Below are 13,320 nucleotides of genomic sequence, written 5' to 3'. Positions count from 1 at the left end.
GAGAGAGTTTCTCATCTTGAGATCCTCTTCTTTGTGTGGAAGGAAGAGAAAGAGAAGTGGAGAGCAAGAGAGAGCTCTTGTAGGGTTGATCCAAAGTGGAGTAAAAGAAGACAAAGAGAAGTGGAGAGAAGGGAGAGCTTTGTAGGGTTGATCCGGAGTGGAACAAAGCCTAAGAAGCCTCATGCATAAAAAAGAGCCCAAAGGAAGGAAAACCTACAAAGATGAAGCCTCTGGAAGAAGTCTAGAGAGACTTATAGCCTAAGAGAGAGCTTGCCTCTCGGAAGGAGTTTGTAACTCATTTATTTTTAGCAGATTGAACATCTCTTTCACTTGAGAACGTTACCGTAAAAGGCGAACCATGTAAATCTTGGATCCATTGCATTATTTATTTTTTATTTGTATATTTTTCCCACTCATATGCACACACACAAAACTTTCGGTATTTTGTCCTATAAATGTAAGGGTTCAATTGTACACACCGGCATATTTATGAGAGGGCTGAAATGGGTGACCCCAACAGTTGAAAGTGAAAAGGGATAATTTTTCATTGACCTTTAAGGAAAATACTCATCCAAAAAAAAAAGCTTCAAAGAAACACATGTTTTTTAAGGACCCAGTTTTCATGCAGCCAAGCCCACATATGTAGAAATGCAGGCCTCCTAATAAATCTATTTTTGAGATAGATTTTAAGACTTAATTTTTAAGGACATGTAATCTCTAACGTGGAGATCATTAATATAAAAAATAAATAAATTTCAAAAACTATAAATAATAGTTCTAGTAAGAAAACATTTGGATCATTAGTTTCCATTGTTTTTATATGGAACACCTACTTGCATCCATCTTTAAGATGGATGCGTTACAGTTTTTGGACCACATATGTAGAAATGCGGTCTAGCCCGCATGAAACAATTTTCTTTTTTTTAATAATCTTATTCGATGGTCATTGACCTAAGAGGCAAATGATAGATATTTAAGAGCACTCAATAAACGTCTGTCATACTTATGCAATTCTCCTCTCGCTTTCTATATGAATCTCTGAAACCACTGGAAGAAAACAAAATCATGATCTTTGTATTACTTGAATTTTGAATCGTTTAATTCATGTTTCAGCACCATGTTGATGCCGCATGAAAATAGTTAGTCCTTGAAAACTTATCTTCTTGGAAAGACGAAGTTTATATGTCCGATAGGTGTTCGGCAATCCACATGGCAGGTGTTCCTCGACAGCTGTGTCCACAGTGAATAGAATTTGATGCTTGAAGTCACTAGCTACCAACACACGCACATTATACACCCTCACACATGCCAGCTTGAATTTGAAGCTCTTATGGAATCTATTGCACTAATAGGTTCCACCTTCGCACATTAGTGTGCATACACACTCACATGCATGTACACGAGCATGTACGCGGGAGGTGTATCTATGTGAGCTAGGACGTGTGTGATAAATGAGAGGTTTATGATAAACGTTTGTGATCTTGCTGACTCAAGGACGAATTTGTGCTGTTTTTCCTTTTGCCCAGCATGCTCAAGACACTTGAGAGGTACCAAAAGTGTAATTATGGTACACAAGAAACAACTGTTTCAACAAAGGAGACACAGGTAGCTTAAAATTGTTCCTATTCGTCCAATGAGGTGACAATTGTATGATTTTGAATCATTAATTATTATTTTACTGGATGTTTAATCATTCTTGTAAAGGCTAGGATAGCTGTAATTATCGATGAAAATATTAATGCGCACTTAGATTATTTATTAAAATGGCATATTTGAACTTTTAACCCTGTCATATCATTTACAATTCACTAAATTAGGAAAAAAAATTTAAAGTTAAGAATATGATATTTGTTTCAAATGATTAGGTTCATTGGGTTCTGTTTTTCTATTTATGCATTTCATAGCTATTGGAACGTCCCATTCATAGAGACCAAACCATTGACACCATTGCTCATTATTCAAATCACACTTAACAAAGCCATTTATATGATTCTTTCATCTTTATTCAGTTCTTGCTAATGCCATCCTGACATCATATCTAATAATTTAATTTTTTATTTATGTTTCACTATTCATGAGTTACATTACTATTCCCAAGTGTTGTTCACGAATTATTGTTATTTGGGTATTGCTAGAATTGTTAATATTGTTTAGAGGTGGTGTGGAGTTTTGAGAATTATTTAGAATTTTATTAATTAATAGGGATAGTTTGATGTTTTATTATAATTTAAGATTTAGAAAAGTAATTATCTAAGACTTTGTAAAGACGTTAAAAGAGTAGTGTTGTATTTTTTATTGTAGAGAGACTTCTCTCCATTGAAGCCTCTCTAGCTTCAATTTTAGTGAATCTATGAGTTCAAGCCCCATTTTTTATTGGATTCTTTTCATCTATATTTTGTGTTGTACCAATTAGTATCAAAGCATATCAATGTTCGCCACGCACGATGGCATTCACTTTCTTTTGAAACACGAGGATGGCCACACAAGAGTTACGGGGAAGAGACTGTGTGAGAGGATGTCACAGTCAAGGTGCCAGAGTTAGACCCACTATGGTGGAGTTGGAGGGTATTCTTCAAAGATTCGATCCACTGGCTGCCAAGGTGCACCAAATAAGAGACATTACCTTAGAATTGTTCTAACAAAGGGGTGAACATAGGGATGATAAGGTGTGTCCCTAGGGTTTCAGAATTCAGACACAGACCAGATTTGAAATTGAAAGATGATTCAGACTTGGACAGCTAGGGATCACTTCGGTCACGAGAAAGAAACCATATCCATTTGAAGATTAGTAGGTTCAGGTGCTTGAAGGCTCTTAACAAAGTATTAAGGTTGATGTGCTTAATTTTACAAGGAGATTACAATAGAATAACTTCCTTGATTGGCTTGCAAGTGTGTAACAATTTCTTCAATGGAACGATATGGCGGAGCATAAAAAGTAAGATTTGTTGGTACTACACTAAAAGGCCATGCTTAGCTGTCGCAGCAGCAAAGATGGGTTGATCGTGTTGGGTTTTGTGGCCTTTAAAAGCCTGGAGAGCTTATAAATATAATATTTTATAATGGAGTATGCACTTCATTGCGAGTGTGTGTTAACTGACCAAGAGTTGGCCGGTTTATGACCTTGGTCATGTGCAAAACCTTATCTCTGGGCATGTGGCAAAATCGAAAAGGGTTTGCAATATGCCATCCCTTGTTGAGATCCGAGAGATGCCCAAATATGATATTTTTAGGCCAGGAGAATTGGGTGGTCTCATGTGTGCAGTTGTAGGCCTGTGAGAGTAAGGGCTAAAGCCTTAACAACATTCCATACAGCATGTACACATGACAACTGCATTGCCCTATAGAGGGATATGTGTACATTGGTATAGAGATAGTCATCTTTGCACTGTAGTGACAAGTACTAGACTTACTTTTAAATGGGGGAACTGAAAATCCACATTCCATGATCAATATCCCATTATTTATTTTCCAACTTTTATAAGTCAGTCGGCTTTTACAAGCCAATCATGAGCCCCTGAAATAAGATTGTGGGTCATGGGCCTTTGTTATGTTGGATACGAAGACAGTAGTGGAGTATAGTTTCTAGGGTGAGTTGAGTGCTCTTATTGTTGCTAATTATGATCTATTGGTACCAGTCTACTCTTAATATATTTTATTTTGGTATTAGAATATTTTTATGATTTTTAAATATTTCTTTACATTTTTTAAATATTATTTTTGCTGTAAAATAAATTAAATGAATATTTCTGAAAAAAAATTCAGAACTTAAGATACATATATGGGACGAAGGATCAAGCCCCACATGTGTGTATCTTTATGTGGGGCCCATGTGCCCCTTAGGGGCCACTCCCAAAATTTCTTTTAAGCAAAAAGTGGCACACCACCTTTTTAGGGAAAAAACTAGCTTTGGTTTGTTATCTTAGTGGGAGTTTTGAAAATATAGATTATCTTAGGTTATGGGAGATGTAGATAATGATAAGATTGGTTATATTTTAAATTTAAAAAAGAGTTGGACTTAGGTCAAAATTTAAAAAAAGATAAAGTTCCTATCTTTCTATCCAAAATCATGATAGCTAATTAGTGGGATGGATGGCTTTGATTAAATCTCTCTCACCCCACAGATTTCATAATTGTCCTAAAGGTCTAGCTGGATATTGGATAAGGCATATCTAGATTGGAATCTTATTCAAGACATGAAATAGATCTCTCTCTCGCCACTCTCTTTCCTCCTATTTTTATATCACGCCATTCTCTCTACTATGTTTGTATCATGTCATTGACTTTGTTTGCTATTTTTGTCTCACATCCTCCACTCTCTCTCCTATCATTTATGCCTTCCTCTTTTCTCTTAGAGAAAGTCGTGATACTCTCTCTCCCTCTCTCCTTAGTTGAGTAGGTTCTAAAAGAAAGAAACAGAGGATCTTTAAAATAAAAAAGAAAAGTTTGTTGTATTTTGGAGAAAAGAAGAGAATTGACCAACTTAGAAAGAGATCAACTTACAAGTTCAACCCTAGTTTGTTCACATAAGGTTTCTATAAATCCTAATTGTTGTTTTAGTTCTTGAAAAGCTCTAGAAAAAAACATCTCTATCTAAGAATTTCTACCAAGACCTGTGAGGATAAGTCCATACATCTTCTAGAAAGTCTTCCCAGTAACTTCAATTAATTTTCAGTATTTTTTCTTAATTTCTGTAAATATCCAAGAAATTTTGTACTAAAAAAATTATAGTGGAAATTTGTTTTAAGCTCATAGATAGTTTTTATTTTTCTTGACAGTAAAAATAAAGATCATAGGTTGTATCTCAGGTATTATTTTTATTTATATCAATATTTAGTGGCTTTTGTAAATGGAATTCAAGTATATTAAATAAAAGTAAAAGAAAATTTTGAATTTAATACCTTGTGTTCCACATAGCCAATTTTTTAGATCGCACGTGAAAAAGAAAAAAAAAAGAAAGCAAGAGATCTGCAGTTGAGAGAAGATGAAAAGATATTTGAAGGGAAAATTCTTGTCCATAGATTATGTTCAATATCTTTACCAAAAAGATGGCATGGTTCATGATTGTTTAGAAGCCTTCTATTAGTTATTGAGCTAGAGTGATATTCCAGAGTCCAATGACCAGATGATTTCAACGTATACTTGTGGGCTGCATGTTGCGATACAAGATGAGCAATCTATACATCATATTTTTACTTTGGATCAGGTGTATCCGAATCGCTTTGAAAGCCGAGGCTAAGTTGCACAAATCTGAGTCCAATCGCTTTGTAGATAAGCAATAAACTGCTACAAAATAGGAGGAGGTAGTGGGGGCAAAAGTTGTAATCAGTCTCTTGGTGAGGAAGGAGGTCGGTTAAGCCCTAAACCTGCCAAAATAGGCCTAGTACAGCATAACAGTCCCAAAACAGCATTAAATAGGCAATTTGATTCAAGTGTGGCAAGCCTCGACATTGGTCTTATGACAGCCCAAAGCGCCAAGCTTATATGCACTTGCAAGGGGAAACCGGGACAGTAACGAGGAAAATGTGCACTCTAACATTGGTCTTATGACAGCCCAAAGCGCCAAGCTTATATGCACTTGCAAGGGGAAACCGTGGACAGTAACGAGGAAAATGTGCACTCTAATGAAAGGAGTGCGGCAAATATCAAGGGAGGTTAAGAGGACACATAGGCAAATGATGGCAAGCTCCTAGTGATTCGACCTAAGCTACCTATATTCAAGGTTGTTGACGTGCCATGGCTGCACTCTAGCATCTTTCGCACAAGATGAATTATGTGTTCATAGTCGTTATAGCAGGAGCTCAGCGAACATGGTTTTTCAAGAGATAGTGAATTAATTGAAGTTAAAGAAAGAGAAGCGTCACCAACCCTACAAGCTATTGTGATTCAAACAAGTTAATGAAGTTCCTATGGTTTCTTGTTGCTTGCTTTCTTTTTTTATTGGTAAATAGTGTAATGATTCTGTATTGTGTGATGCATTTCCAATGGATGCCTGTCACTTACTGTTGGCAGTACAATCCTTCCATAATATATAATAGCCAGAAATTACATAGGATGGTGTGAATGTGGAATTACATACTCTGAGAAATGAAGATAAATATAGGATTACCATGGAAAAAAAAAAAAACAAAGCAGTTATGCTTGCATCATTTTTTGCCTAAAATTGGTGAAAAGGGTTTATGTTTGCCTTAATAATGAAGGATAATAATGGTGTTGAGGTGGGCAATATGGTAGTTAAGCCACTTATAGATGAAATCAAGAATTTGATGCCTGAAGGATTACCCAGTGGGTTATCTCCCATGAGAGATATCCAATACTATATTGACTTAGTTCTTGGAGCTAGATTATTAAATCTACCACACTATCGCATGAGTTCTCGCGAGCATGATGAGCTACATAGGCAAGTTTCGAATGTATTGCTAAGGGGTTGATTATTGAGAGTCTAGTGTTGTCTCAGCATTGTTGACTCCCAAGAAAATGGCACTTGGTGAATGTGTGTGGAGAGAGATCATAAACAATATCACGGTCAAGGCATAGATTCCTATACCCGCTTATATTATAAAATGGACATATTATTAGGATCTAAGGTGCTTTCCAAGATCGACTTATCTTCGTATCAGAATTAGATCGAGATATGACAATATCATCATATCAGAATTATATCGAGAGATGACAGGAAAACAATATTCATATGAATAGTTAATGATGTCTTTTGGCTTGTCTAAAACACCTGATAATTTTATGGGGGTTACGGATTAGGTGCTCAAACTATTCATAAGGAAATTTGTTGTTGTTTATTTTGATGATATTTTGATTTACAAAAATGCATTTGAGAAACATATGGTTCATTGAAGAGGATTCTGGAAACATTACAGGCTGAAAAGTTGTTCATCAATTTTAAGAAGCGTTATTTCCTGACAGATAGTCTTATTTTCACTAAGAATATTAGAGTGGATGCGATTAAGATTCAAGCAATCATTGATGGGCCGACACCGACTTGAATTGGCAATGTGTAGCTACATTTTATCGGTGATTATTAGAAACTTCAACTACTTGCTAGCTCCCATTACAGATTGTATGCTAAAAGGCAACTTTTTTTGGACAGATGCAGCTAATGATAGCTTCCTATTGATTAAAGAAATGATTGCACTGGCACCTGTCTTGGCTTCACTAAATTTGGACAAAGTTTTCAAGTGGATTGTGATGCATCATGTGTTAGGTTTAGGGCTGTTTCAAGCCAAGTTGCTTTCTTCAAGGAGAAGCGGAGTGATTCTATGTCACGGTATTCAACATATGGTTTGGAGTTATATGCGATCGTGCAAGAACTTAGGTAATGGAGGCACTAATTGATTCAGCGGGAGTTTATATTGTATTCTGATCATAAGGCCTTGAGGTTCCTAAAGAGTCATAATGTTTGAATAGAAAGCATGCCAAATGAGTTTCATACTTGCAAGAATTCACTTTTGTGCTCAAACATAAGGCTGGAAGTCAAAATCAAGTAGCAGATGCATTGCGCTTGAGATCCATTATTTTGAGTACTCTGTCGACATTAGTTGTGGGCCATGAAAACAATATGCTAATGACCCATATTTCGCTGAAAGTTTTTATCAAGTACAACAGGGAGACCCAAAACCAACTAAACATTACGTTTTGCGTGATGGTTTCTTTTCAGCGGAAATCACCTCTGGATACTAGATGGCTTCTTGAGGTTGAAGATACTCTTTGAATTGCATAGTGGTGGTCTGGGAACTCACTTTGGCAGGGACCACACTTTAGCCTTGATGAAGGACAAGTATTTTAGGCCACAACAGAGGAGATATGTTGCGAGGTTTGTGGATAAATGTTGTATATGCCAGCTCGTGAAAGGGACGACTTAAAATACTGGGTACCATGACAGTCATGGGAAGATGTATCAATTTTATGGTGGGATTGCCACAAACAACTGGGGAAGCGGGCTCTATCTTCGTAGTAGTTCATCGTTACTCGAAGATGGTGCATTTTATAGCTTGCCAAAATTTGATGTTGTGCAGGCAGCCAAACTATATTTTAGAGAAGTTGTTAGGTTTAAAGATGTTCCCAAACTATGACTTCTGATCGAGATACACGCATTATGAGCCACTTATGGAGGACCTTGTGGCAAAAGATGGGGACAAAGTAGCACTTCAGCAGGGGGTATCATCCTCAACCAAATGGTCAAACAAAGGTAGTTAACAGGAATTTAGTTAATCTTTTGTGTTGTTTGACAGGAGGACGACCACAACAGTGGGATTTATTCTTGTCTCAAGCTGAGTTCGTCTATAGTTGTGCAGGAAATAGAACCCCAGGGCAACCACCTGTTGAAGTAGTTCATGGCAGGAATCCGAAGCAGGTATTGGATTTGGTGAATTTACCGGTTATGGTGCGAGTTAAAAATGATAAAAAGGCTTTGTTGTGGAACACATTCGAGATATTCAGTCAGAGATGATAGAAAGGCTTAAGAGGAACATAGCACATTACAAAGATGGTGTTGATCAACACAGGCACCGAAAATGGCTTAATGAGGGTGATTTTAGTTATGGCCTACCTACAAAAGGAGAGATTTCCTTTGGGGCAGTAACATAAGTTGAAGTTTAGGTGCATGGGGCCGCGTCATGTTTTGAATAGATTGGAAGAGAATGTGTATAGAGCGGGGCTTTCGATAGGTTATGATATTTTGTTAATATTTATCTATATGATTTTGCTCTTCTGAATTTTTCAATGGCCACCGGTCCAAAAAGAAAGTAAATGATGGACATCATTTTTACTTACTAAGGTAAAAGGTTGCATTACATTGTTAACAGGTGTCATCACTTGTGCTTATACAATGATGCTATTTTTGACCTGTAAACAACCAACCTCTGTAGCTGTCACAATATAGCAATTCACCATGAGGAAGTTATTAGGACAATTTACCCAAAAAGAAAACGAGGCTATTTGGCTTCTAAACAATTTGAATTTGTTAGCTGCTTACTATGGCACTGTAAATAACTTGGTTTATTTTCTTTAGGGTAGTCCTGATGTCGGATTCAAACATGGGATGTAGTCTTGCAATAGTCAACACCTGAACCAATTTAGCTTTATTTTATAAAAATCATGCTTTATAACGTCCACGATGTGTTTTTAGCATCTTCTGCTGACATGTTTGCAAAGTGTAATTTGGATCATGTGCCTTTGAGAATAGTAATTTGATTCTTATTACCAATATAAATATATGTATCAGAGATACACCCAAGGGCAAGGCGATATGATTTCCATATGCACATGTTAAAGATTATTATCTGAGTCCAATTTTAGCATAAGATGTATATCATGTACTCATGTTGCACTTCTCATAAGGAAGCAAATTTTGATCATTGAATCAACAGAGTAGCCAACAAGAGTATTTGAGGCTCAAGGCACATTTCGAGGCCCTGCAACGTTCTCAAAGGTAAATCTCTGCATAATGTTATTGATCAAATATAATGGATCTCTGCACACACTGTCTAAAAATGCAATACTTTTCACCAAGTCTAAAAGACTTGAAGTTGATGATTGCATGAATTTTGAAATTGCAGAAATCTTCTTGGTGAGGACTTGGGTCCTCTTAGTGGAAAGGAGTTGGAGCAACTCGAGCAACAACTAGATATGTCATTGAAGCAGATCAGATCAATAAAGGTACATTGAAGAAAAGTCATATTAATTTTAGCCTATTCATATGATGGAGTTCCATCTTGTCTCCATGATAAACAATCTGAATTCCTTTTCTCCAATCTTTTGTTTCGATCCCTAATTATTTTTCTCTAGCTGTAGGCAAGAATAGAGAACAAGAAACGATTCTCTATTATGTTAGGAGAAGTTCAAAATTACATCGAGCAGTAATAGCTTCAAACAATTCAGATGCAGCAATTTTTCCTTAATATTCAAAAAATAATATGGATGAAACTAAAATTTCTAAAAAGCCCTTGCTTTAATGGATTTTGAAGAGGCAACAAATAATCTCATAATATCTTCTTTTACCTAGCCCCACCAATATTAGCTTTTCTTGTTGTTTTCGAGCAGCCAACCCCCTCCCCCCACCATCTCCCACCCGCCAATTACTTAGCATGCTCGTTAGCCTCAAGTTCATGTGGATTGTCTTGATTGATCAATAAGCTTGTCTAGTGAGGATCTCTGATAGGAAGAACAACCCCCCAAATTGTGTGCATGCGTGTGCGCATTTGTTCTTTCAAGGGAGGCCTATGGGTTGGAGGTTTTGTGTGTAATCTTTCAAAGAAAGCGTAGCGTGTTGAAGAATTCTGGACCTGGTCTGAATGGATAGGGATTTGACAATTACAGAACTACATCCTGAGTACGATGCCCCCAACCCCCCATTAAACCATGGCAAATAGAAGGTGCAAGGTTGGATTTTCAACAAAACAACCAATGTGATCAACAAAACTAACCGCCTTCAGTTGAAAGGCTTAAAAGAAGAATACAAGGCCCCAATGTGCAGCCCATAATGACACCCTCATAACAGTTGTACCTTATACATGAAAACGTAGAACAAATAAAAGTAACAACCATGAATTCTATGTTCATAATTTTTACAAACAAGTGTTCATATAATAAAGAAGCCAATCAAGAAAAACCAGCTGTAGAATCTCCCTGATTTAAAAAAAAATTATATTTTGACGTGGGGCATAAATTACTGCTGCATCTTACAGTTCTCACTTAATGCCAACTTTTGGTGCCCTTGCAGACGCAGTACATGATCGATCAGCTTGCCGACCTCCAAAGAAAGGTACATTTCATAAATTAACAAAATTAAATATAATTACCAATTTTGCACTATCCCTTTCAAAATTTAATGCCTGAAGATTTGCAGGAACAAGCATTATCGGAATCTAACAATGCTTTGAAAAGAAAGGTACGAAATTCTATTGTTGCAAAGACCACCGACGACCATTTAATGTTGCAATATTTATTTTAGAATATCAATCTTTTTGCTATTTCATTTTCTCTCATGTCTGGTTAAGTCAATAAATAAGAAGTTCAGGATCGTACAATGTGTTTCTCACAACCAGTGTTTGACTACTCAAAGGAGTTGCACTCATCTCGCTAAATTACTTCCCGAGAACCCCATCAAACTCGGGGGTTATTTCAGTAGTACACAATTAGTTACATTTCATTTATGATGGCTTTAATCTCTGATTACATCATTTTATATTTTTTTCTACTTTTTATGGTTTTATTTTCTACTTTTTATGATTTTATTTTTCAAATTTTTTCTATTTTTTAAGTTCTCTTTTTTTTTTCAAAAAATATGCTCTTTAAGAAGTTTTCTATTTAATTTATTGGAAACTTTTTTTCTCATCTTTTATGTGCTTTATCTGTTGTTTTAACATTTTTTATTTTTTCCTTTTTTTAATTTTTTTAATCTTTTTCTTTTTTTTGGGGGGGCTTTTTAAGTCACTAGGCTGCATCATATAGACTCAGGTGACTCGACTTGAATGCTTCCTGAGTAATTCGGCCTGACCAGGGGCCGAGTTCCACAGCCGAGCTTAATCCAACAGTGCTCACAATTAGTTTGTGGTGTCACTTTCCACTTAGTTTTTGTAAAATAAGGAAAAAGAAAATGTTTTCTTTGACAAGTTCTGAAAAAATTGGAAAGTTATTAGTTGTAATAAGTAACCAAAAAAATGAAAAAAATGTGGTATTTTTATTAGCAAGATAATTAGATTATTCATATAATGTACAGCTAGAAGCAGCAGGAGGGTGGGACTCTACTGGCCACCAGATGGAGTACAATCGACAGCCGGCTCAAGCCCAGGCCGACAACTTCTTTCATCCTTTGGAATGTGACCCCACGCTACAAATAGGGTACTTAAAGGCTCTTCCCTCCTCCGTTTTCTTTCATTTGGTTCTGGTCTCATGGATCTTTTCTCATTCTTCTTCACTCTTCCTTTGGGTTGGGAATCTCGACTTTTGCTTATGAGTATGTTAAATCCTAGCTACCTACCCCAAGATAGAAAGAAACAACAGAAATCAGCTTTTCAAGATGATTCACCTTTCTCTGTAGTTTTTTTCTCTCTTTCTTTTCTTTTATTTATTGTTATTATTATTTTTTCTGGAATTAAAGGATTAAAATTTTCTCTGGGTTTTGGTGGGTGAATCAGTTACCCATCTGGGTATCCAAATCCAATTACAGTTGCAGCCCCTGGGCCAAGTGTGACTAACTTCATGCCTTGGATGGCTGGCATAGAGGGTTGATAATGAAGGGTTCAATAGTTGAAGAGGACTGTATATAGCTCAAAAGCACCAAGAAAATTTATTGGTGCACTAATGTCAGCTACAGCTTGGAGGTCTATCCCATTGTGTTATGGAGCTATGCATAATGCAAAGTCCCCTATGTTATAGTTTTGATCCCCATGTTTACCAAGCTAGAAAACAATATTATTCCTCAAAATATGTTTGATTACTTATGTCTAGGAAAAAATTGAGTTGTCTATATGTGTGCAGTATCAAATAAAGTTATACATGGTGTTGCCAATTTCCTCTGAAGGAAATGATGTGACTGCTTTTCCTTGGTATTTTCTTTCTGTATATATAATGAATGTAATGCAAGTGCTAATTTGAACGTTATATGCTCATGTGGAAGTATAACGGGCATTTACTCCATTGGTACAATTTATTTAGCAGTGTTCTTGGGACCCCAAATTTTCATGCGTAACATCGTCTGTCTAACCAACTTCCAAAAGCAAAAATAAAAAAAATTAAAGAAGATAATCATGTACACGTTAAGATAACATCCTAATATTGAAAAAAAAAGACCATTTTTTGGACTAACTCAAATTCCATTTCCGTCTAGAAATATTCATTTTGGTTATTTCCTATCCAAAAAATCTTCTTGAGTAATTAGATGCACTCATTGGCCAAACAAAAATATGTATTGCTAAAATTTTCTGAGCGAACCTAGAGGGACCTTGCTTGATCAAGCACAACCTTCTTAGTAAAGAAATGATTTGATTAAGGTTGGAGCAAGGGGTAACCCTTACAACAGGGACCCGTAGGTCATATTGAAAAAATTGGAACTTCTAAAGAGTAATGTTTGGAAAATTATCATATATATCCTTTTGATTTTTCAATAATACAAATTTGCCAAATTCTTCACTTATTTATGCTCATACCTTCTTTTTTTTTCTTTTTTCTTTTTTCTTTTTGCTTTTTTCTTTTTTATGGGGTTATTTCTTGATTGCACTCTTTGGTGCTATGTATCTATTACACCCACAGTAGTACTACCTAAGGCACCAAAGACCTTCCTGGGGTCCAAGAAGCCCTGCCATAGAT

At 36.1% G+C, this 13,320-nt stretch overlaps 1 protein-coding gene across 3 annotated transcripts in view; it reads left to right on the top strand.

Annotated features, from left to right (window-relative positions):
- Window positions 1–12,615, top strand: part of AGL9 (agamous-like MADS-box protein AGL9 homolog) — a 33,009-nt gene extending 20,394 nt beyond the window's left edge. For 2 of the 3 annotated variants that reach the window (XM_088868550.1, XM_088868551.1), the window contains exons 3-9: window positions 1,527–1,605; window positions 9,381–9,442; window positions 9,570–9,669; window positions 10,733–10,774; window positions 10,859–10,900; window positions 11,732–11,853; window positions 12,150–12,615. In XM_088868550.1, coding sequence (XP_088724676.1) covers window positions 1,528–1,605; window positions 9,381–9,442; window positions 9,570–9,669; window positions 10,733–10,774; window positions 10,859–10,900; window positions 11,732–11,853; window positions 12,150–12,243 — 540 coding nt within the window. In that variant the 5' untranslated portion in view covers window position 1,527 and the 3' untranslated portion in view covers window positions 12,244–12,615. The remainder of the gene's footprint in view (window positions 1–1,526; window positions 1,606–9,380; window positions 9,443–9,569; window positions 9,670–10,732; window positions 10,775–10,858; window positions 10,901–11,731; window positions 11,854–12,149) is intronic. The other variant, NM_001305834.1, reaches the window with a different exon arrangement.
- The last annotated feature ends 705 nt before the right edge of the window (window positions 12,616–13,320 follow it).

Source organism: Amborella trichopoda, chromosome 6, assembly GCF_054954075.1.
Source record: "Amborella trichopoda isolate Santa Cruz 75 chromosome 6, AtrichopodaSantaCruz75HAP2 v2.0, whole genome shotgun sequence".
Classification (NCBI taxonomy): Eukaryota; Viridiplantae; Streptophyta; class Magnoliopsida; order Amborellales; family Amborellaceae; genus Amborella; species Amborella trichopoda.
This window is presented reverse-complemented; position numbering and strand designations above follow the sequence as displayed.